Source organism: Xiphophorus hellerii, chromosome 10, assembly GCF_003331165.1.
Source record: "Xiphophorus hellerii strain 12219 chromosome 10, Xiphophorus_hellerii-4.1, whole genome shotgun sequence".
Lineage (NCBI taxonomy): Eukaryota > Metazoa > Chordata > Actinopteri > Cyprinodontiformes > Poeciliidae > Xiphophorus > Xiphophorus hellerii.
The window spans coordinates 1321199-1347761 of record NC_045681.1 but is presented as its reverse complement, the minus strand read 5'-3'; the positions used below and the strand labels follow the sequence as shown (position 1 = coordinate 1347761).

The 26563-nt window shown below is 36.4% G+C and overlaps 1 protein-coding gene across 2 annotated transcripts; it reads left to right on the top strand.

The window, feature by feature from the left end:
* The first annotated feature begins 4056 nt into the window (after positions 1-4056).
* Positions 4057-25992, top strand: kctd5b (potassium channel tetramerization domain containing 5b). 2 transcript variants are annotated; one of them, XM_032574289.1, is made up of 7 exons: positions 4057-4410; positions 14290-14398; positions 14495-14586; positions 15526-15621; positions 15802-15906; positions 17688-17813; positions 21393-25992. In XM_032574289.1, exons 1-7 carry the CDS (start codon positions 4207-4209, stop codon positions 21420-21422), a joined length of 762 nt encoding a protein of 253 aa, XP_032430180.1. In that variant the 5' UTR covers positions 4057-4206; the 3' UTR covers positions 21423-25992. The 2 variants fall into 2 exon arrangements, with proteins under 2 accessions (XP_032430180.1, XP_032430181.1); XM_032574290.1 differs by lacking the exon at positions 15802-15906 and having other exon boundaries at positions 4061-4410.
* Positions 25993-26563: the final 571 nt, after the last annotated feature.

Here is a 26563-nt window from a genome sequence, read left to right as displayed (position 1 = left end):
TCTCTGCTTTGGTGTGAAAATCTTTGTAAAACTGACAGTTTGGGCGTGCCGTGGTGGCGTAGGGGTTGGCACGGCCCACATTTGGAGGCCTCAAGTCCTCGACGCGGCTGTCGCGGGTTCGATTCCCGGACCCGGCGACGTTTACCGCATGTCTTCCCCCCTCTCCTTCCCCCTTTCCTGTCAGCCTACTTCATGAAAAGGGACTCTAGAGCCCACAAAAAGACCCCCTGGAGGGGTTAAAAAAATAAATAAATAAAAAAAACTGACAGTTAAAAAGTTTAGACAGTTAAAATCATACTGAAGTAGATTTTTGATAATTTATAGGCTCTTGTTGCCCAAAGATACTCCATAAAGTTTTTTTTTTTGTTTTTTTTAAGTGTAACACAAAGATAAAATTAAAACAATAATTTAACTGAAAAAAAAAATTTAAAGGCTGAATTTCAACATAAAAAGCTGTGATAAGTTGGAAACTTATTAGAAAAAAAACCTTAAATTTTGAGACTGATGTCAGAAATTTTCTACAAAACTCTGAATTTCTTTTTTTTATTCGTTTCTTGGATTGTGGCACCTCTGGCATTCCATAGAGTGGAATTTGTTTGGGTATTTGCAAATCCTTGTATACAGAATTTGATCTGAGAAATTTCTTTGATTTTCAAAAATTAGTCTGAATTCCATGACTGAATTAGAGGCTTTGTAGATGGACAAAAAGAAGAAACCTCCGCCAAAAAAAAGGAGAAATTTTTAGATTAATCTCAGAAACTTTCTAGACAAAAAGCTTGGATACTAATTTGAAAAGTTGATAATTTGCTACAAAATACATCAGAAAAGTGGAGATTAATCTGAAATGCTTTTATTAATTTGTGCGATTGTGGCACTTTTGGCATCCTGTACAGTGCAACCTGTTTAGTTTTTTTTAAATCCTTCTAGACAGAACATCAGTTTACCCTCAGAAATTTTGTAAATTTTTAAATTTAGTCCCTTTGTTACTCCTACAACCTAATTCTATTTATCCAAATTAAATATTGACATCAAGCCGTGTCGCAGTCACCATATTTACTGAAAATCCAACTCAAACTCTCAAGCTGAGTTTGAGTTGGAAGTCGGGTTTTTCTTGTGTTTTAGCATCGTTATTATTCCCGCGATGCAAATCAAGGGAGGATGCACACAAATTTCAAATTTATCGTGGCTTAAATAAATCCCTGCTTTCGATTCTCTGAATCTGAGTTAGTGACTCACTTATTCAAATTCTGATTTCTTTATTTAAAACAATATTTGTTAATATGCAAAACTGGGTCACGATTCCGGTCCAACCCGGACAAAGGAGAGGGTTGGAGCTGAGACAAAAGAATGAGACAAGACTCAACTGGAAAAAAAAAGTTGGTTTATAATTTTAAAGTGTTCTCAGTTTTGTTTCTCCCAAAACTTGGATTCACTTATTAAAGTTAAATATTGAAGCCATCAGTGATATTTGCACTTTTTTTAATTTATTGTGAATAATGTGTTGTTTTTATTCACACACATGCAGTACATTTTTAATGACCCCACTCAGTTGGACATTTCTTTTATACAGATTATTTTTAATAACTGTACAGCATTGTTTTCTTATGTTGTCTCTTTTTTGTTTTTAATCTTTCTTACAGTTTTGTGGAAGGTAAAACATACTGTTGCCTGAATTTCCCCACTATTAGTGTATTTCATATTGAGTTATTTAGTAATGTATTTAATACATTTTGGATAACAAAAGTTACTTTTAATTGTTACATGTACATATTTTTTATTTATTTGTTGGTTTGTGGCATCTTTGTCATTCCACATGTCAGAATTTGTTTTAATCTTTGTATACAAAAGAGAAATTTAATCTCAGAAATGTCTTTTAGGTTTTGAAAAATAGTCTTAATTCTGAGATTGAAGTCTGAATAATACAATGACAAAATGGGGTCATTGTATTTAAATTGTGTTCCAAATTATTATGCAGGTGATATTTTCTCAGATTTTCCTAAATGTTCAATGTAAATGATGGTCAGTATAATTTTCAAGTCATGAACTATTACAGTATAAATCAGATTTTACTGAACAAAGCTCCCATGAGAACAGGATTGTTTTAAAAAATAAAAAAACTCAAAATGCAAAATGTTCCAAATTATTATGCACAGCAGATTTTATAAACATTTTATGGATTATAAAGAACATTAAACGGTCATTCTGTGAATGTGCAGCATTAAATGTTCACATGTACTAAAATCAAAAGCTATTTCAATCAGAACCATCTTAACAGACCCAGTTCCATGTTAACTTTGGACCTTCTCTGATATCACAGCTCAATTCTGGATCCATTGAACTTGTGAGTTTGTGGAAAGTTTCTGCTGAATTTCTCTGCAGGATGTCAGAAAACCTTCCAGAGCTGCTGGTTGATATGAACTGGATTCAGATCTTCTGCTTGAGGAAACTCCAAAGGTTCTCAATAGGGTAGAGGTCAGAGGTCAGAGGAGGATGGTGACCACACCATGAGTTTCTCCCCTTTTATGCCCATAGCAGCCAATGACACAGTGGTTTTCCTGGCAGCATCAGATGGTGGATTGTCATGATGAAGATGATTTTGCTACTGAAGGTTCGGCTCTTCTTTTAGAACCATGACAGAAAATGATCAGTCAGAAAGTCCAGATACTTTGCTGAGGTCATTTTTACACCTTCAGGGACTCTGAAGGGGCCGACCAGCTCTCTCTCTCTCTCTCTCTCTTTCTCTCTCTCTCTCTCCCCATGATTCGGCCCACAGCATGACTCCACCACCTCCTTGCTGACGTCACAGCCGTGTTGGGACGTAGTGGCCGTCCACCACCAATCCACTACTGCGTCCATCTGGACCATCCAGGCCCACTGGGACCGGTTCTGCTTGTGAGCTCTGGTTAGGGGCCCAATAGTAGGTTCCTGCACCACAAGCCTCTGGAGGATCCTCCACCTTGAGGCTCCAGAGGCTCCAGCAGCTTCTAATAACTGTTTGCTGCTTTATAAGGACATTTTAGCAGCTGCTCTCTTAATCTGATGAATGTGTCAAACAGAAACTTTCCTCATTCTGCCTTTATCTGTACAAACCATCTTTGTTCTGAATCAGCCACAAATATCTTTACAGTACGATAACGCTTCAGTTTTTGTTAAATATCTAATGTTTTCATATCTTGTCATACGGCACTACACTATCTGATGATTTTCATCAGCAGAGATTCTTTCTCTTTCCCATATTGTTTGAAACCTGTGGCCTGCTTAATAATGTGGAACATCCTTCTGAAGTAGATTTCCTTTAATTGAGCTCAGCAGACAAACTAATCAACCAGCTCTCTGAAATTAATTATAGTGATTCAAAGACACACAATAGCATCTATAAATTTAATAGCACAACAAAAAATGTAATCTTTATGACACTTAAATCCAATTTGCATAATAATTTGGAACGTGGTGTATACATTTATAGCTGCAATGCTGCACATGGACAGGAGGAGCTGCAGCACCTGCAGCAGCACACAGGCTGCATTAAAGGGGCTGCATCATAATTTTTACATAATTTATATATATATATAGAAATTATGTGAAAATTATATAAAATACTCCACTAAAAGCTGAGAAAATTTGAGATTAATCTCAGGTTTCTAGTAAACATTTCTGAATTTCAAAAGTTGACAAGTTTAGACTATTGAAGCTCAGAAATGTCCACATTTCTTCTCAAAAATTCTCAGATTAATCTAAAAAACTGACTTTTTTCAGGTAAGTCTTTGATGTTTCAAACTTAGAAATTTTCTTGTTTTTTCTAAAACAAAAAAACAAGGAAGAAATTTTTTACTATCAAATTTTCTACTTTTCAAACTGAGAAACGTCCAATTTTTTCTAGAAAATTTCTGAGATTTTTGCCAAAAAATATACTCGTTTTCTCCTATCTACAATGACGTTTTAAAATCGAAATTCTGACTTTAACCTCAGATATTCTAAAATGTCAGAATTATTTTTTTGTCTCTCTAGTGGCCCTAATCGCCTTCCGTACAGTAGTCGTGTAGAAAGCCTGGGCGGACAGTGACGGGTAGGAGTGGCCGGGGAGGTTGCAGTGACTGGCGGACTCCCTGTCGGCGGCTTGCGGCAGCGTCGACACTTCCTGTCAGCCGCTCGATCAGAGCAGAGCCGAAGCGAGGGCGGAGGAGGCGAGACGCGGAGTGGAGCGGGATGGCAGAGAACAGCTCCGAGACAAGCGGCTCCGTACACCGGAGATGTCCGACCCATTCTTCCCCGGGGGTCGGAGCCTCCAAGTGGATCCGGCTAAATGTCGGAGGGACGTATTTTTTAACAACGAGGCAGACGCTGTGCCGAGACCCGAAATCCTTTCTGTTCAGGCTGAGCCAGGCTGATCCGGAGCTCGATTCCGACAAGGTACATGCTAAGCTAACTTAGCACTTAGCTAACTTAGCACTTAACACTGGGCTGCGCTTCGGAAACCCGAAGCCCGACACTAAATTTTCCTTTAATGGCAGTAGAGGCTTTAAAGTGGTTTCGATATCATTTTCCTTTTTATTGCACTCCAATTTTAATAAAAATACTAATAATTCTGGTATCGCTCAACGAAATGTAGATGCTAGTTAGCTTTAGCCTACTAGCTAGATTCCGACAGTCACCACATGACATAACGCTTCTAGCTCGCTCCTTTTTAATTCTCAGTGAAAGTTACCAGATCTTTCCTTTAACAAAACAAAATCCATTTAAAGTTCTTGCTGTTAAATATAGCACTGTATGATTTTCTTCTTCTTTTTTTATATAAAGAAAGTTAAAAAGTTTCCTCCATCTGAAGCATCGCATCTTGGTGTCACATAGTGATTTGTGGATTTCACTGACATATGCCAAAAATGATTTAATCTGCACACATATAGCTATAAAATAATAATAATGTGGTGATTACCCTATTAGGTGATAAACAATCATCTTATTTTGCTTTGAATTGGCTGGTTGGGTGAAACTGAAGTCAGCATCTTATTCGCAGCTTCATATTTAAATAAAGGGCCATTTCACAATTTACAGCGAATCTGGATTACATTTAATCCGGATTATTTTCAAGTGTAAAATACTTGGAAAAGCCAAAGCTGGAACTAGATCATTTTATATATTCAATAAAAACTGCTTGTGATTTGTGAAACTTTATTTGATTTGAGAAAAAGAATTTAAAACCTCAAAAAGTGTAATTTTTTTTAATCTTAAGATCACCTTGAATCACTCTTGAGACTTGACAATAAATCACTGTTTTAAGTTTTATATTCTTATTGTTTGTGTTTACTAATATTTAACATTTTTGATGGGAGTACAATTTTCTGCCCAAATTTAGTCTAACAATCATTTCGGTAATCAATTATTCTAAAAGTTAATCAAGTAATTGGATAAATAATTTGCACATTCTGCATATTTTTCATGTATTTTTTTAGTACAGATTTGGTTTAATTAAAGCCTTTTTATAGTTAACATTATGAATTTACTTGATTATTTCATCACAATCTGCATCACAATAGTTTGGTATAATTTAGTTCAAGTTTTCTGAAGTATTTTATATTTTTGAGTATCTATAAATCAGAACCCAGCTTCAGTGTTTATGTTTACACTTTAGTCTGTTTTATTGCTAGGTTATATTTTTGTGTCATCTGCAGTTATTGTTTATGTTTCTGCCCCTGATTCATTGTTATTGTCCTCCTCTTCACTCCTGGTGTCTAATATCCTGAGCTGAGATGACGGCTCAGCTGGTATTTCCATGCGAATATCTTAATCTCTAAATAATCAGCTTGTGGGTTTTTATTCTGTTTATCCTCTGAGTGATGGATCAGTCCGTTTCAATCCCGGGTCCTGAGTGAGCATCACACTGCGGAGCTGGCAGTGCTGCTTATTATTCGCGACTGCGGCTCAAAAATGATGCAAATTTACCTGTTCAGTATTTATTCCAATCCTACTCATTAAATGACCCCTTCACAAATCAATACCGTTTGTCAAAATCACACTAAAATTTACTTCTTTTGTGTAAATAACTAAACAGAAACATTTAAAAAACAATCCAAAACCAAAACACAATTATGAATTATTTACTCACGTAAATATTTTCTCATTAACTTTTTGAACAATTTTGGAAAATTTGTAACTTTATCTTGAACTGAGCCCAACTCATCCTGGCATTATTAAACGGTGCCCCAAAATGTGGGCCGGGGGCCAAAATGTGGGCCGGGGATTTTATGGCCTTTGAACTGTTTTTTTTTTTTTGTTTTTTTTGCGACCCCCAACTGCAATTGAAGAATGAAACAAATTTGACCCAACTAGAAGGAGACATTTTATTTTTAAATCTGTTACCAACATTTTACAATGGAAAATGTTAAGTACAACACAAAGTATCCATTTTTTATAACCAAGTGTCTATAAATAGCAGAGCCACGTTGATCCAGAGATTTTGCTGAAAAGTCGACGTTTCTGCACCCAAATCAGCTTTTATTTAATTTATTAAACTTGGTTAAATGTAACAAACATTTTGAAAGAAAGTGACTCAAATCCTGGTCATATAACTGAGAATAAATTTGTTCAATCTACCTCAAAAGAAATTGAAAACGAGATGTTTTCTTTTACATCAAACTAACGTTATTATAGTTAACTAAGATTCACCAAATAATAAAAACCAAAATTGGGAACATTTTTATTAACTGAAATAAGAACAGTAATTAATGAAGAACTATAACTGAAACTTGTTGTTTGTAAAATTAATTAAAACATACTAAAATTATAGAAATATCCTTCAATTGTGTTTATGAATCTTTTTATTAACCTATTGAACTGATGTGAAATAAATTTATTTTTCCCACTCAAGCGGTTTATATCAGTTATCAGCAAATTACGCCACTCTAAACTTTCCTAGTGGCTACGCTACGCTGGGCTAGGCTGTAAAATGGCAGAAGAATTTGGGCTAAAACTCCAGTGAGTTGGTTGTTCAACAATAACTGATGAGTATTCATTACCCAATCAATGTTAACATAATCACAATACTTTGACCTTTTTAAATTCTGCGCTGAAAAATTAACCAAAGTATGAAAAAACTAAAACTACCATAACTCATAAAAACTCAACAAAAACAAAACAATATTTAGCCAATAAAAACTAGCAAACGTACTCAAAAAACTGATCAAAACTAACTGAATTAGAAAAAGTTAATGATGAATAACATTTCTTTTTTTTAAAAAAAGCTACATATTTTTGATTTTTTATATATATTTTCCCATGAGTAGGGCTGGACAATAAATCCATAATCCATGGATTTATTGTCCATGGCTTCAATTAACTCATTCATTCTTTAGTTGCCTAGCAACGACCTGCTGACTGGCGCAGCAGCAGTTTTAAGTTTCTCCACCAACAGCTTCTTTCCCACAGCTGTCACGCTTTTGAACGCCTCCTGACATAAAACATAAACTATAAGGACTGTACTCCCCTATCCTCTCATACAACAATAACACATGGACTATCCTCACACACACACACACACACACACACACACATCACGGACTGTTTTCTTCACACACACATACAACCTGTAAATTTTATCTGCCATTATTTATCTTGTATTATATTATATACATATATAATCCATTCCCTAACATTCTTGTATAATCTGTATATTCTGTATAATCTGTATAATCTGTGCATACAGCTCCCATATTTATATTTATACACAATATCTATATCTCTTTGCTATAACCCCTTATAGTCCATACATACATAGTCTTGTACATCTGTAAATAAATATTTATATCTCGTAGAGCACAGCTGGATAGATGCAAACTACATCTCGTTGCTTGTACTTGTGACAGTGCAATGACAATAAAGTTGAATTCTATTCTATTCTAATTCAAACCTCATAACTGCTGAAAAATAAAAAACAAAATGGAGAGAAAACTAAATAAAATGGAAAGTTATGGCTTATTTCACATACATAAAAATACCTTATAATTATTGATATGAAACATTTATATGGTGATACGTTTAATTAAATTTTCCTTTGGGATCTTTCAATTTTTCAGTCTTATTTTGACTGGACAGTTTTCAGCCCAGATGTCTGAGCCCCTTTAACGGGCGGTGGCAGCAGCCTCCGTAACTGGTGGTGGCCCCTGTAATGGGCGGGGCCCTCCATAACGTACGGAGGCCTCCTTAACATGCGGCACTATGAGGGCCTCCGTAATGGGCCCTATAACAGGCGGCGGTAGCGGCCCCAGTAACGGGTAGTGGGTGGTGGCCCCCTGTAGCAGGCGGCGGTAGCGGCCCCAGTAACGGGTAGTGGGTGGTGGCCCCCTGTAGCAGGCGGCGGTAGCGGCCCCAGTAACGGGTAGTGGGCGGTGGCCCCCTATAGCAGGCGGCGGTAGCGGCCCCAGTAACGGGTAGCGGGCGGTGGCCCACCGTAGCGGGCGGCGGCCCTGCGGGGCCAGCCTGGCCACAGCGTGTATTTATCTCCTGCGTCCCGTTCCGCCGTCACGCAGCCCGACGTGCTGCAGGACTCTGGAGGGCAGCTGCATTATTCATGCTGTTGACTGCAGCTTGTTGGCGCTTTGGGTTTGGACCGGGGAGAAAGTGGAGGAAGTGCTGTCATGTGCGCTGTCTGCTTTTCAGAAGTCGCACTGTTAAATATTTCATCCACCATATCGATAACCATCAGTCACTGCCGACGCGGTGAATGGATGTCGTCATAGCGACTCCTTCAGGGGTTAATCGACTGATTTCTACTCTTCTTCCCTGTTAAATTTGAGTGAAGAGCCAGCTCTGCTTTCAGAGCCGCATCAATTTTTCACGCGCCCCATCACAAAGGATTCTTGTTCCTTCTCCGTCTTTTCATATTCATATCCATTTGCTGCCCAGGGAGATGTTTTCCGCCATGTCTGCGAACGCGGCGGGAGGCGGCGTAAATATTTAACGGCCGTATCGTCTCCCCCTGCGCCGCCTCCCTACAGTAAGAGCTCAGCAGCAAAGCGCTGCCGGCTAATGAAGTTATTCTGATACCCAATAGCATCAGCCTTTATCTGCAGGAAACCTACACCCTCCTCTGCTGCTGTGGGCGTCAGAAAGCCAAACCAGGGGTGTACAAACTTTTTCTAACGTAGGCCAAAGTCGTCAAATCAAGAGTACTTGTTGACCAAAAAATTAAAACATCTAAAATATTTTTTTTCCTGCTCAACAATAAGCTAAACATGAAATATTTTAATAAAACAAAAAATAGTCAGATTTTTAAAAGAAATTAGCTTAGCTAATGTAGCTTTAGCCTCAATTAGCTTAGCTAATATAGCTTTAGCCTCAATAGGCTTAGCGAATGTAGCTTTAGCCTCCATTAGCTTAGCGAATGTAGCTTTAGCCTCAATTAGCTTAGCGAATGTAGCTTTAGCCTCCATTAGCTATGTATTTGTTACTACATTTCTGATCATGTTCAGATTTGGTTTTTTTCCCATCAATAACTGGAATTTATCAAAATAAATAAATAACTAATTATTCATCTTTTTACATTAACAGAATATTGACAGTTTTTCTGCTTTCATCATTTCCAGCCATTGTTTACGTCCCGACTTCTTCTGCTGCAGCTGCGATGCATGTCTCACTTCAACAACGTAAAAGTTGGATAAAATGCGACTCGACTGTTCAGACTGCGTAAGCTTTGAGTGCTATTGGATTATTGGGACGTTTCTCCTCCTGCTTAACACCATCAGACAACATGTTTACTTTGACTGGGCCGTTTTTTGTTGAGCTGAGGCCCAGCTGAGTGGGCGCGGGGCGGTTAGCGGGCGGGTCGCCGTGGCGTTTCCTGTGGGAGGATTTGGTTTATGTTGCAGAAGATTGATAAGGTTCATGCAGAGCTGCGCTCTGATTGGCTGTTCATCTGCGCTCTCTGACTCTGATTGGCTGCTTTCTTTTAAAGACATGAGAGCGAGGCGGCCGGAAGTCAACAGGCGAAATAATGGCCATCTATCTGACCGTTGTCATGGCAACGTCAACGCTACAATCATGGGGAAAATGAGAAAAGTTTTGAGTGGAATAATTTTCACAGCCCACATTTTTTTTGCTCTGATCTTTATTTAGGCTGCAACTAACGATTATTTTAATGATCAATTATTCTGACGACTAATCAGATAAAATATTTGCCACATTCTGTAGATTTTTTATTTAATTTCTTAAGCTTTTTTTTTTAAATGCATATATTTTAAAAGATGCTGATACACAAATAATTCAGTTTTAATTAATGAAACAAACATTTTGTTGCCTTAAGTGCAATAACTAAGACTTTCTTTGGGTAATTTGAAACAGGAGAAACTAAAACTTTGTCGTTCATACTTGCTTGTAGCCGCAGCACAAACTATATTTACCATAAATCTATATTTTTTGGTTAGTTACGACTTGTACAAATGTTTTTTTAAACTTCTCTTAATAGAACCGTGTGTCTGTGTGAATTGTATTGTTTTGTTTTTCTGCTTTCTCGTCTTGGGATAAATGATGAACTTTAAATATTATGCTAATTCCTAGATATTAACTCTGCCATGGATTGTGGTAATGTTGATTAACGTGCACTGCCCCAGTCAAATAAATTAAATTAATCTCTTTTGATTTTTGTAGTCATGTTTTTAATTTAAAGCAGAAGTCATTTGATTCTTGCAACATTCACCAACAGTAATAATCTACAGTACAGAAACGTGTTGGTCTTGTGATAAAGAAACTCCTAAACATGCAGTTGCAGTTCTGCATTTCAGATTTAACTTTTTATTTTTTATTTTTACTTCCTGCTGTATCAGTTTGGACTCGGCTGTTGATGGTTTGTCAGAGCTGCTGTGTTGTCGACTTGCTGAAAACAGGAGAACCAGATTCCATGTTTAGTGAAACTAAACCTCACCTGTCGGTGGGATTTCCAGTTTCCTCTGAGTTTTCACGCCGCGACAAGTCGGAGCGCCTGCAGTGAAAACACGAGTGCTTCTGACGGTGCGTTCAGGCGACTGTGGGAAAAGATGCAGCAAGTTGTTTTAGTTTTAGTTAGGGCTGGATGATATGCCTGAAAAACTAATCACTGTATAAAGTTGGGGGAAACTTGAAACTTCTTCTTACTCAGCAGGTTGTTGCTAGGCAACCAAAGAGTGAGCCAGTCAGTTGAAGCCACCGGTTGAATATTTAGGCCTGTCACAATAAGACAGTAATCAATTAATCGCATGATAAATTAAAACAAACTCTAATTTCTGTTTGCGTATTTTGTCTCTACTGGATGATAAAAATCTTCCGGCTGCTGTTTTGGTCTCAACTCACCTTTTTTTTTTTTTAAGAATAATTTTGTTTACAAAGATTTCATAAGTTGTTTCATTTGTTGTTTTGTTTGTTTTATTTGTATATTTAAACTGTTTTCTGATTCAGTGGTAAATGTTCATTAGAATTGGAAGTTTATTGATCTTTGGTAATGTGTCCTAACATTATTATGCCATTATTACCGTTAATCCAACCCACTGGGTGTTTGACGGGTCGGATGGACGAAACCGTCACTTATTATTTGAAATTGTCTCAAAACAACAATATTATCGTTTATTGTAATAATTTATGGGACAATTTATTGTACATTGTAAGTTATTGTGACAGGCCTACATCAGATGTATTATGTATTGATATTGATTATTATTGATTAGTCGTCCAGCCCTAGTTTTAGTGGATCTCATCTGGATCTGGGTGAGCGCTTTAGGTCGGATCTTTCTCTGTTTGGGCCTACCTGTTCTTGTACTTGAACTCTTGTGAATATAAAAGTTTAAGAAGTGACACGGCGGGCCGGAATAGCGCGCCTGTGGGCTCCTGTGAAATATTTTTGACGTGGAAAAGAGGTCAGTCTGCCGAGAGGGGTTTGGATTCATTAGAGGAGGCGATGCGCTGGGACTTTGTCTCATTATTAGAAAGATTAATGACTTTGGAGTTGAATTTATCTCGGGATAATGGTGCTAACAATGAGGGGCTTCTGGGTCGATTTCCACCTATTATCATAATGAAATCTGAATTTTAATGTCTTTGTATAAAATTAGCAGCATAACACAATAGACTATCAGGGCCAAGCTAAAGGACTATTATTATTTTTCAATTATGAGGATAAAGTTATAGTATTAGCAGAAAAAGTCATAAAATAACTAAGAATAATACATCATGATTAGCTATGAAGATTTGTTGTGACTAATTCAGTCTATGAAATGTTTGAGTTTATTTAGTACGAAGTCTTGCTGTTCATGCTGATGTATTAAAAGATGAAGTATTTCCTTTGTAAAACTGATACCTATGAATAACTTTGAGATGTGAACTTGTGAAGTTATTCGTAGGTATTCCTCTTTTCAATTTTTATTTTTTCTAAAGAAGTTTTTGTGAAATTACTACTTCATTCTAATAATAGAACAACTTTATTCTACTAAATGTTATGACTGTTTTCTCCTATTGTGACTTTATTGTAGTAATATGACTTTTGTTTTCATATTTTCTGTCTCATGACTTTTTTCTTCCATTATTACAGCTTTAATTTGGCTTCTCGTATTATTACGACTTTTTCTCGTATTATTACCCTACACCCATATTTACACTTTATTCCACTGTTATAAATTGTATTATTTTTCTTAGCTTGGCCTTATTAAACAGTTGTAGCATGCTAACAACATGCTAGCTAATAGCAAAACGGCAAGATGAATGCGGGTAACCATGTCAACCAGCAGGCGTTTAAATCTGTTTCTGCAGTAAAGTCGCCGTGTTTACAAATAGATAATTCCTCTAAATGAGACGACATCTGGCATTTAGAGGGTTTGAAACCACCAATAATGGATCTGACGGTCCGTTAGGGGAAGAACCGGGTTGGAAGTGGCTCTTTTTGAGGAAAAAGCAAATATTCCCCTGTTGAAACCAGTTTATCTGGAACAAAGTGTCTCTCCCCTACTTGATTAGAAGTGATCATAAATGCACATTTATGCCGGAGACGATGCTGCTCAACCCTTATTTTCCATTTTTTATGAACTGCCAGCCACCCAAGCGAGCAGAACGGGCTAATTGATGGTTGCTTTCTGCGGCGGGCCTCAGCGGGATCGGCCTGTTGTTCCAGATCTTTTCTGTTCTGCTCTAATTGTTTCAGCTCGCTCTCCTCGCCCCCCGGGAGACGCGCCGTCTAATCACAGCTCAGGAAGAGGGGAATACCCAGCGGTTGTGAAGGAATCAGGATAAAACCTGTGGGAATACTGTGGTGATATACCAATGCAGTCACACGTGTGGCCCGGTGTGCAACCATTAAAACCACAGGAAGTGACCTTAAAGGGCCAGTATCACGTAAAATCAACCTTTTTGAGCTTTAAATATCACTCCGTCATAAAACACCATGCCTGGAGTGTTGGGCTGAAAAACGTATCACAATATAAAGGATTCAAATCAGTTTATTGATAACTATTGATTAGATTTTTGTTTTAAATATCTGGAATGCTGCCAAACTGGTGATGTGACCTTTCCTGTTTTATCCAAAAGTTTCACTTCTCACCATTGTTTTTTATTTTTAAGCAGTTAGGAGTCTCGGTTAACCTTTAAACCGAGACAGCAGGTTGTTGCTAGGTAACCAGACTGAGCGGGTTGCTAGGTAACCAGAGAGAGAGAGAGTGAGTTGGTTGATTCCACCAACCTAGCTTAGCCAGCTGTGAGAGGTGGAGCAGCTAAAGTCTTTCCTCTGCCTACATCTCCCAGAATGCTGTGCGGTTCTAGATCAGAGTTCAGTGATTATTCTGTATATTGAATATTTTATCAGATGTATTAACTATTGATACTGATCACATGTCTATTACAATATAAATATTGATTTATTGTACTGAAGTGTAGCTTTGATTCTTTCATTCATGGTTGAGTAATGCTGTAATCTCAGGTGTTAAAACACCTGGGTGGACCTAGCCCCGCCTTTGAGGCACAGCTCCTCCCCCGCTTTTCTCAGAGAAACTCTGGTTAAAACGTTAAAGGGTTAATAGAGGAGCCATGTTGGGATGACTTCCTGGAGGCGGAGCTTCAGGAAGAGGAGAAGCTTCTTAAAGAGACAGAGGCTCAATTTCATGGCATTAAATTTCTAAGTCAAATTTTTTTAAAAGTCATATTTAATATTTTTTCATTATTTTAACTTATGTCAACATAGTTATGATATAAAATGGCACAATGTGCCTGAGAAACGCATAATACTCTTTCAGTGAGTTGGATCTGCATATTTGACCTCTGAACCCGTTATTCTCTCCCCTGCAGGATGAAACTGGTGCCTATCTCATCGACAGAGACCCCACTTACTTTGGGCCAGTGCTGAACTACCTGAGGCATGGCAAACTGGTGCTCAACCGGGACTTGGCGGAGGAAGGTAAAACGTTTCTCCGTGTTCAGGTAGCTGCTGTTTCCACTACGGAGGCTCTGAAGGGACAAACGTCTCTGAAATCAAACTTTTTTCTGTCTCCAGGAGTTTTGGAGGAAGCCGAGTTCTATAACATCACATCATTAATAAAACTCATCAAGGACAAGATCAGGGAACGGGACTGCAAAACATCACAGGTACCCAGCAGGAGGCTTCCCCAAATCAGATCGATTTCATTTTTATTGAAAAAACTGGAGAAAATAGTTTGTTTTATGTTTTACCAAAAACTCAAGTGACACACTTTTAGCTTCACTTGGTTGAATTTCTGCAAAAAATAAAATAAATAAGGCTGCAGTATGTACTTTAAAAAAAAAAAAAAAGTCTTTTGTACATGTTTGTCACTTTGTTGTTGCAGTATGGATAATCTGTTTCATGTAATTACTGACAGAAGCTCTTTTTTTTCTTTCTCCCCCAACAATGAATCAGAGCCAGGAGGCGGGTCTTAGTGCCGTCAGTCACATCCATGAATGCTCGGCTAGTTAGCATAGCCACCAATGATGTTTTCCTGTAATGATAAGTTTTCTCTGCCATTAGCACATTTAACAGCATACATGAGGTTGATTGACAGCACTAAGCCCCACCCCCTGGCTCTGATTGGTTGTTTTTCTGGTGCAATTCTTCAGAAGACAATATTAGCTCAGGGAGGAGGAGCAGGAGGAGGCGATCAGTTTTTACTCAGATTATCTGTCTCGTATTATCATCACATGGTGACAGTTTAATAAACACATTTTATATATATATATACAGTATATACATATACATGTGTGTCTGTATATATACAGTATATATATAAAAGTTACATACTGTAGCTTATACATAAAAGTAGTTTTTTTTTTTTTACAGAAACAACCAAGTGAAGATAAAATTATGTCACTTGAGTTTTTGGTAGAACATATTTAAAGAGGACTGAAAAATGTATAAATATTTTTCCTAATTTCTGCTAAATATGTTCTTCCAGCCGATTGAGTGAATTAATTGATGATTAAATCAGTTATTTCACAATAAATCTTTTTGAAACCGTTTATTGTCAGGAATGTGTGTTCATGATTTCCTCTCGGTTGCGTGTTTCCTGCCAGGTTCCAGTGAAGCACGTGTACCGGGTTCTCCAGTGCCAGGAGGAGGAGCTGACCCAGATGGTGTCCACCATGTCTGACGGCTGGAAGTTCGAGCAGGTACCTGCGACCGCGGCAGTCCGGCGACGCTCTTGTCATGTGCTTTCACCCGCCCTGCTACGCTCACGTTGATCCAGAAATCCTCAATCTGATGTTTAACAGAACCGATCGCCCGCTCGGCGAATCGGATGATGATTCATGACCCGAGCATGCTCTCTGTGCTCTGATTGGTCGTTACAGCTTGTCAGTATAGGTTACGGGCGGGCCCACCAGGCAGAGTATCTGCTGATTGTGTCAAGGGAGGTGAAGGGAGAGGAGTCTGCTTTGCCAAACAACAGCGGAGAGGTGTGTCCCACAGCCGTGTTTACGGGCCGGTCACTGCATGATCCCTGTTGTCCATACACACCCCTTTAGCCATTGTTTGTCCCAAGTAGACGCCTAGCTGCCGGCTATTTCCACTCTTCATTTGTTCCGCTAAAGAAAACCCGTCACCTTTTGTTATTGTCTGTGATTTTATTTCCTCATTATGTTATTATAAAACCACTTTCACAGTTCTGAGCTGATTTATTTGAGCTGAAACTACAAAAAGTGAGTTTTAAGGATAATACATTTTGGTTTGAGCACCGAATGATTTAAACAATCTCAGGTCTGCAGAAGTTTCAGGATGTTTTTCTGATCCAAAACCATCTAAAAAAGCTCAGAAGTGGTAGCTAGTGGAGGATATTCAGCTATTTTCACTCTTATTGTGAATGAACAATTTTCAGCCTGGTGGCCCGCCAGGCTGAAAATACACCGGGGGAAACCCTGCTATTATTGTTACAAAACCAAATCCACATTTCTGAGCGGATTTATTTGAGCTGAAACTAATAAAAATGAGTTTTCAGAATGAGAAATTACCGGTTTGAGCAGCTAATGTGATGATTTGAAAAATCTGAACAATCTCAGATCAAAACGAGTTCCAGGACGTTTTTCTGAACTAAAGCAACTAAAAGCTCAGAGGGTTTGTTACAAGGGGAAGCTACTGGAGGATATTGGTTCCTTTTCGCTGTGAGTCTACTTCACAACAACAAGTATCAGGCAGCAGGGAGTAATGAGGCGATGCATGTCTGAACATGCACAGCTGGGTACAGGCAGGACGCATGCAGTCTGCAGCGCTTTTCAGCCAGAAGCTGCTGCTTTTCACGCTTCTCGTTGTAGGAAACGTTCAAGTTTCACATGTGGCTCTGTCGGTAGCTTGTGAAGAAATCTCACAGAAACAATCAGCTGAATGTCGCTAAAATCTACAGTAAAAAATCCTTCAAATTGCTGCGACTTGCTGCAGTTTTCCAAGCTTTGCTTGTTCGTCCGCCATACTTGGAAAACTTTCCTCCAGCATGTTTTTGCTCATGGCTAAAGTCCTGCTCCTCTGTTCTCTCCGTAGTTCTGTGTTTGTCTCCTGAATGCTCGTCTGTGTTTTAGATTTCCGTTGCCTCGTTTTGTGAATCACTGACTTTTATTTTCTTGTTCTGAATTGTTAGCAGGTCGTTAAATTGTATTTAAAATGATTACCTTAGTAAAAGTTGTGAAATAAAAGCTAAACTTTAAGAGATTATTTAAAAACACAAAGTTGGGGGACGTACGGAAGAAGATTAGTGCCACTGTTTGGGGAAAACAATTAATGGGAAACAAAAGTCAGACTTCTGAGGGTGAAATGTCAGAAATTTGATTTTATAAAACATAATTATTTAATACATGGGTAATTAGTCAGTACCTGGTATGACCAGTAGACACCTGGACATCGGTACCGGCCGACGTGAGTCACTTCTTATCGTCCCGATTAGTGAAATTGGGTCGATATTAGCTGCTGATTTTCGCCTCCATCTTGTTTCTGGTTCACAAAGTGTTTGTTTGGTCATGTGATTCAGCAAAGAATTATGGGATGTTTCACTGAAGCAGAAGCTGTGTCAGCATTATCTGGTTTTAATGGGTTTAACTGGTATTTTTTAAGGTTCTGGGTTTTTCTTCTGTATCTAGTGAATCTCTGCTGTTTTTCATGTTTTGGTTTTTGGTTTCCAGGTTTTTCTGATTCTCTTGTCCAAACCTTTCAGCTGATTTATTTCATTTTTTGGCTGTTTTCCTCTTTGCAGCTCGTCAGCATCGGTTCCTCCTATAACTATGGAAACGAAGACCAGGCCGAGTTCCTGTGCGTGGTTTCCAAGGAGCTGCACAACCAGTCGTACGGGACCAACAGCGAGCCCAGCGAGAAGGCAAAGGTGAAGCTGCGAGAATAAAATGTTCAGATCAATCACCACTAAAACCAGAAATAAAACCAGAACTCCCAGACACTTTTTCAAACTGTTTTTCTATTTTAAAATCAGGCCTGGTGGGTACAAATAGTACAATAATAAAATAAAACCTCTTATCTATTATTTTATGCATTTTGCGATCTGTGAAAGATGATAGACCTTTAAAACTTTATTGTATTTTATTTTAAAAAGTGCTATAAAATAAATGTTGAGTTATAAACAACTCAATAAAATATTTATCACAATAAAGTATACGGGTAGTAATATTAAAATAAGGTATGGTAAAAAATAATGACAATAATTTTACTTTAGATTTTTATCTCTATAGTGCAGTATTAATATTTTATTATTCAATAATTTAAAATAAAAAATATATTATAAAAATGCATTTTTATTAGAATAAATTTTGGTTTATCATAAAGCTTGCTTATAATTCCTACATTGAAATGAATAACGTTTATTTAAAATGGTAAAGTAACCTTTATTTAAGGTTATTTAGTTTATTTTTGTTATTAATTTTTTTTTTTTTATCACAAACATGTTTCCACCTGTATGAAGCTCCAGTGAGGATTTCTGTAGTCTGGGTTAGATTAGGGTTACCAGGTGGACGGGTTCACCTGCTAGCAGCTCAGTTAGCTGCAGCGCTAACCTGTCTTAGCAGAGACGTTGGCAGGAAGCGGGCGGCCACCAGAGACCAGACGCTGGGCTTCCAGGTGAAGCCGGACGGGAAGAGCTCCATCTGTTTCCCAGCCTAATAATTATTGACGCGCTCGCTTCCCCGGTTAATGCAGGGCGTGCTGAATCAGAGGCTGCTGCGCCGCAGCAAAGGAAAAACCAGACCAGACGCTCACTGCTCAGAAACAGAAAAGATTTTCATCAAAGTTAAATATTTCAAGACTTTATTTCTTGTATTTTTTGTGTGATTCTCATTTTAAAGGGGCATTGTTATATAAAATCAACTTTTTAAAAAATCTTTCCATCATGTTACAATGTTTTGTCCTAATCAAAAACAACCCTGGAGTGTTGCTTTGATTCACATCTACTAAATTTAATTAACTTTATTTATCTAGCGCCAATTCACAACAAATGTAGTGTTAAGGTGCTTTAGAAAAAAAAAATTCTTACATGTTTGAGAAATCCTTCAATCTCCATGGCAACCATTCAGCCACAAAACGCCTCGATGGATCTAGCCCCGCCTTCCAGGCGCAGCTCCTCCCCCTTTCAGCTCCTTCAGACTAGCCAGCAGCAATTAGCAACCATCTGGTGGGACTGCTGAGCTCATTATAGGAGCTGCTGCTCAGAGCAACGCTGGTAAAAACGTTGTTATTGTGACAAACGTTTAGAATTTGACACTGAGATTTTCCTTTATTTTTAAGCTACAATCATCAAAACTGGCAAAAATAAAAGCTTGAAACATTTAACTATCAATCTCTTTCGCGAGTTTTATTTTCAGAAATGGGAGACAAAAATATTTATATTTTTCTCCAAATCCTATTTTTAAATTATTTGTAATTGAGTTAAAAGCCATTATAAAGATTTTTACCCTTAAATTGTTTAACTGGTACTTTCTAAAGTTCTGGCTTTTTTCTCTGTATATAGTGAATCTCTGCTGTTTATGTTTTGTGTAAAGTGTTTAAAGTGACTAATACTGGATTTTAAAACACTTGGAAAATGAAAAGCATAGTTCTTAATGTCTCTGTGAGCAACATGAATAACCGAGAGGCGTACTTCAATTTCACAGTAAAAGGGTAGAAGTAAATTTTTAAATACGATTAAAAATTAACAAGCGACACAAATATAGCTGCTCTTCTCTTTTTTTATCAACTATTTTTCTTCCACAACATTTTGCTTCTTCTGAGGAGATTCAGGTCAACCTTATTTTTTGCTTTCATTTTGTGTCTCTGAAACATTAAAATAATAACTTACTGGCACAAAAAAACAAAATTAAATAATCAATATTAATAAAATAAAAATAAAACAATCCAAAAATACTGGTTACATTTTTTTTAATGAAATAAAAAATTCTTATAAACTGGTATTATAAAAATAGAATTAAAAAAATAAATTTAAAGAATTAAAAATATCAAAATAAAAATGTTTTTCTTCAACCGAGATGATAAACCTCAGATTATTTCATTAGCAGTTTGTTTTGGTTTATATATAAATGTTTTTATATCAAAATAACAGATCCAAGAATGGAGCTACAATGGGACCATAAAGTTTTAAATAAATAACCTTGAACAATGTTAGGAATACATAAAAAATCAAATCAAATTTAATGATACTCTATTGATTCCAAAGGCAAATTATAGATGCAAATAATTAAATCCTTTTTAATTAGAAAACAAATGTTTTATTGCCAAAGTGCAGTAACAGCATTCTTTAATTTAATGTTTGTTCATTTCTAGCAACTGTTAAATCTACAGCTTTATATATATTATTTTTAGGGCAAAATGTAAATTTTTTCTGCAGTTTTGTCTTAATAACTCCTCTGAAGTTAGTTTTTTTTTCAGTGAATTGCCATTTTATTAGCTTGTATATTCCAATCATATTGATTACTATATTACTAGATGACTATTTCAGTAACTGATTAATCCAATTATTGGTTTCAACCCTAAAAAAGTTCAAAACTACATTTCAATTCAGTTAAGAAATACTTTATTCATTCCACTGGAAATAAAATATTGTAACTCATTTAAAGAGTTCTTGTAGATGTGATGGCAGGAAGGCGCTCCTGTAGCAGTCTGTATTGCACCGAATGTGAAGAAGCCTCTGACCAAAGAGGCTCTTTTTCACTTGCTGCATTTCCGTTAAAATAATGGCAATTGGGATTCTGAAAATAAATTTGATTAATTGAAACATGGCAATTTTTTTTAAAAATCTCCCGTTTTTTGGGGGTTTTTAAATATTTTTTTTTGTGTTAGATGCACAACAGACAGACGTTACTACTGGAGGAAAAGACGAAGAAGACAGGAAGTAGTTGGAGGATGATGAAGTGGCATTTTTTTTTAGTTTTTTGTTAGTTTTTTAAAATAAACTTATTCATGTTTGATTTTAATTGTGTTTCTGATTTAATGAAATAGAATTATTATTATAATATTTTTTTGACATTAGCGGAATATCAACAAAGTTTTGTCCACATTTGTAATGGAAACGCAGCTGATGACAGTTTACAGTTCAGGTAGGGCTGGATGATAAATCAATAAGTATATATGTCACAATAGACTTGTGATCAATAGATAATACATCGGATAGAATATTCAATATGCAGAATATTCAAGGTTGGTAGCTTCAACTAAGTCCCTCGCTCTTTGGTTGCCTAGCAACAACTTGCTGGGAAACTTCCAGCAGTTTGGCATTATTTAAAGCAAAAACAAATCAATAATTATTGATATCAACTGCTATGAAACCTTTACATCGTTTTTCAGCCGTATCGTCCAGTGCTGATTTTATGTAAAATCCTTCGTTTCAGTCTCTCCAGGTTTTTAATCGTATTTTCTTGTATTTTTCTGAGTTTATTTATCGTATTGCTGTGTCTGTCTGCAGATTCTCCAGGAGCGAGGATCCCGGATGTGAGGCGGACTCAGTATTAGGAGCTCCAGGTGTTTTCATCCAGACGTATCATATCAGTGGAAGAGCGTTGAGCACAAACAGAGTTTTTGGGGGGCGGCGTGCATTTATTCGTCTTCCCTCCACTGTTTTTGTTTTTATTTCTCAATGTAAATAAGTCTGTTTACTGACAAGTTGTGCCTGTACATTTAAACTGGACCTTTTTGCTTTTTTTGAATTGGCGGCAAGTATTTTATTTTGCTTTTTTCTTATCTGAAAGTGAGGAATTGTAATCGACTGTTTTATGCTATAAAATATGGCCGCCATCATATAGGGCCAACGAGTCACTCAGGGTCATCTAATGAGTTTCTGTCTTTGACCTGGAGGCTCTAGTAAGGGATCAGTTTGGTTTTTAACACCAAGTATGACAGGAAATCAATGCTTGGAGGGTCAAGAAGGGAATTTTGAACCATAAAAAGTTAGTTCAGCCTGTTGGACGCTAATCAAACGTTTATCCAAAGAACTCAACTCTTAGTCTGAGCTCACCAGATCCCAGGGATTATTATTCCACTCACTATTATTATCAATATGAAGAAAACGAAGGAGTCGCTGTGATGTGGCTGAGTAGGTAAAGGGGCATTACACCTAAAGCTCCCCTCTTACATCAGGATCTCACACGTTGGGTCGGTTAGAAACCGTCATCAGGTCCAGATCCATTAGTGAGCGTGGGCCGGTAGGAAACTGTGTTTTGAAAATTATTTTTCTTTTCTTTTTGACATCTTTATTTTATTTTTAATTTATGTTTTTATTTTTGATTTCTTTATTTTTCTACTTTTTTTAACTCGTAATTTTTTTTATTTAATTTGACCTCAATTTATTTTTTCACCAGTACTCTTTGGATTTATTTTTATTTATTTTATGTGCTTTGATGACTTAATTGTTTAGATAATGCCAGTTTCATGAAGAAAAAAAATTCAAATCTGATTTAATTCATCTTATTTAAAAGAAAATAAATGATTCTGCTTCTGAAATAGTTTTTATAGTTATGTTATCTGTAAAATTTGTATTGACTATTATAAAAAGACTTTAACAAAACTACTCAAACACCCAACAAATGAAAGCACTTAATTACAACAATACATTTTTATTTATAATTCCCTTTACATCTTGAGATGTCAAATGCTACAAAAGTCTGAAACCAAAAACAGTTACAATAAATAAATATTTCAAAATATAGCAAAAATGAAATGTCTTAAGACAGTACTGTCTTATGTTTTTTATTTTATTTAATGTAGTCAACAAGTTAGCGCTAGCTAATCAGTGAGGCTAACGAGCTAGTCTGCAGCCTGCTGCTTTACAAACTCGTTAACTTCAGTTTTCAGCCGTTACATTGATAAATTATTTTAGATCTTTTTTTTCTTTTTTTTTTAGCTTTTTGACCGGCCCATTCCTGCACAGATGGATCAGAACCGACTCGGTTTCATTGCTAAACGTTTCAGCAGTGGAGATGTAAGAGTTTTTTGTTGCAAACCTTTAACTGTTTGGTTTAGAAAAATTTAACAAAATTTTCCATAATTTTTAAATGAACTGCCAAAAAAAATTTAAATGTGAATTATTTTATGCAACATTTTATTTTACCTTTTTATTCAGTCCAGCAATTATTAACCTGTTTAGGAGAGTGACAGTAAATGTTCTCACTCCAGTGATGTTAGATTTGTTTAGTTTGTTTTAGTTTTTACGGGGATTTTTTTTTGTTTGTTTGGACTGGAAGCGTGAAGGACTTCCTTCATATCGAGATCATTTAGTTTCCGTGTAAATAACCCAAACTCCTTCGTATTTAACTCTTTTAAGGACAAAGCTGCACGTTTTGTACACTGTATAGAGGACCGACTTGGGAAGTTGTTTCTACTGGATCTTTGGTTAAAAACTAAAAAACAAAATGAAGCGGATCGTTAAGTTGCTGAAAATGGATCTTCCTCTGAGACGTTTTGATAACCAATAACAAAGCTAAACTTGGCTGGCTATAAAATTGACTGTTACATTTAAAACATGTTTTTCCTCTTCTTCAGTGTGATATTTAGCATTTTGAATTATCAGTTTCCAAACAGGATTAGAAGCACTAACAGTGGGAGACACTGTGCACTCTGCTTACAGCCTGTAATGTTGTAAATACTACATTTTAGAACACTTTTTTAAGTTGTTTCAAGTTTGATCTGTTTATTTTTTATATATATATATATATATATATATATATATATATATATATATATATATATTTAGGTTGGATATTTCATTCACAAATAATCATTTAGTGTTGCCTTTTTTCCCAGTGACCAAAATCCAATGTCTTATGTGTATTTTAGACATTGATCTTCGTGTCAGGGACAAGTAAACATTTCTTAATGCTGGCACACGTTGTACATAGACTTGTTAACGACTCACGAACCTCCATCTAATCTCACACACACACACACACACACACACACACCCCCCAACCAGTTTTTGTATCATCAGAATGAGTATGGATGCATGTTTTTTGAAATAGATAAATATATATATGTATAAACACATGTATAAACACACAAGGGCTTTTAAAGTGTAAAAGTTGGGATGTGCAGAGAGGTTTTAATCAAGTAGACTGGGTTTCCTGCCAGAGCTAGGCTATGTTTACATTTGCTGTAGTATTCTGAAGCCTTCCAGTTAACGTCTTTGCACTCCGCTCGCTCACGTTAACCGACGTAACGACCGACATCCACTCCTCTGCTGTCCGTTTCTAACTGCCACTGCAAAAACTTCACTGAGGAGGTTTGGTCTGATGTCTGCTACAAATACCTCAGAACACATGAAATGACACTAAAATAATTTAAAAGTAACTTTTTAGAACACATAGCAGCTTGTTTTCATTTAATTCCTTAATATTGTTAAAAAGTTGTAGTTTCACTAGCAGATTATTTCACTTATGGTAAAATGTTTTGTTAAACATGAAATAATCTGCCAGTGGAACTAGAACTTGGTTGCTAGGCGACAGGCTGGGCATTGCTGAGGTTGCTAGGTAACAGCGACAGCAGGACTAGAACTTTCTCTAATCAAGCTCCTATTTCTTGGTGAAAAGTTACTTATAGGTTGGTCTTGTCTTGTTTGAAAGAAATAAAAATCCTTTTATTTCCGTTAACCCATAAAAATGTTATTTTTCTCTGGAACCGTCTGATTCTCCCATTAAGATTTACTGTTCATACATCCTGTTGTCAAGTTGTTTAGTGTATTTATCGTTAAAGAACAATACTACTTATAAGTGAAATCTGCATTTTTCCCACATTATTTCTATTGTGGGTATTTATGTGTTTTGAGACATATTTGTTGAAATATTAAAAAATGTAGTTAAAAGCGTTACGTAAATAATTCCTTAGTTTCACCTGCAGATTGTCACATGGAAAAATGACTTGAATCATCAGTTTCATCAATATTAAGGAATTATTAACTCAAAGCAAGCTCCTATATCTTGCTGAAAAATTGCTTAAGTTAGTTTTCTTATTTCAAGTGTACCCAGATATTTTCTCTAGAAATTAGACCAAAACTACTTGGTAAGATTTTATGTTTTTGCAGTGCAATTTGTTTTCCTCTGGTAGAAATAAACGTCATGTATCTCGTTTTTCACTCTGAGCTAAAGCCGGTAAGGTTTATTATATCTTTAGGGATTTAAAAGTTTGTGTTTTTGGTTATATAAAAACATTTAATGCATTCTACTATGGGGTTATTGAAGCTGTCGTATGAAACTTTTGTAAAAAATAAATGAATAAATTTTGGACGCATTTGTTGAAACTGTCACTATGTTGTGACAGTTTGGTGTGAATTAATCTGTGAATTTTTTTTTAGCTCCTCTGCCTTCTCCCAGTGCTAACTGGAAGCAACCAATCAGAAGCAGGAGGTGGGTCTTAGCGCTGTCAATCAGGCTCGTGAATGCTATGCTAGTTAGCTTAGTGCCCGATAATGGTGGAAAATTTGTTTTTGTATAACAATGAGTTGTTGGAACATTTAAAAGCACATTCACTGGATTGATTGACAGCACTTAGCCCCTCCTTCTGGCTCTGGTTGGTTGTTTTTTGTCGGGAGTGGTACGCTTCTTCAGATGGCAATAATAGCTCAGGGAGGAGATCAAATTTTTCACATATTTGACATGGTGAAAGTTTTAATAAATATGTAAAAATATCTAAATATATTTTTTAGAAAAGTTACATACTGCAGTTTTAAGCCCCGCCTCCTTCAGTCTTCAGTATCCAACATTAATAATCATTCATCTGATGGACAAACTTATCAAATCTGTAGCTGAATATTTTTAAGTGCCCAGTTTGTTTTGCATTGGAGTCACAGACACCGTAATGCATGACTGACCGTCACCGATTCCAGTCAGTGGGAGTGAATGTGTCATTTCTTCCTCCAGCTAATCGCTGCATCAGCCAACATGGTTCTCATATCACTACATGGATCACTTCTATATGATCTTATGCAATGTTAATGTACAAACTAAGTATGAGGGGATTAAAGATAGATCTATATGGTCTTGCATAAATAAACCCAATAAAAAAGTTGTCATACATAACGGTCTGTGTATTTTTCTTTCATTTACAGCTTATATCTAATTCTTGTTTTCTTTTGGTTTTTTTGGTTTGTAAACTTTTTCAATTTACAAACACATCAACCAAAAGCATCTTTAGCATCTTTTTTCAGTTTCAGAAAAAATCAGATTTAGTTGACATAAACCTTGATGCAGAAGTAAAGCCAAATACTGAAAAAAACAAACTGCACCTGTTTTTAAATTGCTGTTTTAAAGTTAAAGTTTAAACCGCCACTGTTGGATGGATTTGTTTATCATCGGATTCACTCATTCCCATTTTATTTTTTTGTGACTTTTTGTATTATTTTTGAAAAAGTTGATTGCTAAAATACACTGTTCAATGGGAAACTATTGAATTAAAGAGTCTAGGCGAAGTAGATTTTTTTATCACACTTTGTACCATTTTTTTATGTTATCATGTAAGGCCAAATAATTTTGATTTTCACTCAATATGTAGTATTGTTTATGGTATTATGAATTTATCATATATTTCAAATTAAAACTATTCACCTCACTGGAAATGTGAATGATGCCGTGAAAAATACATGCAATACTG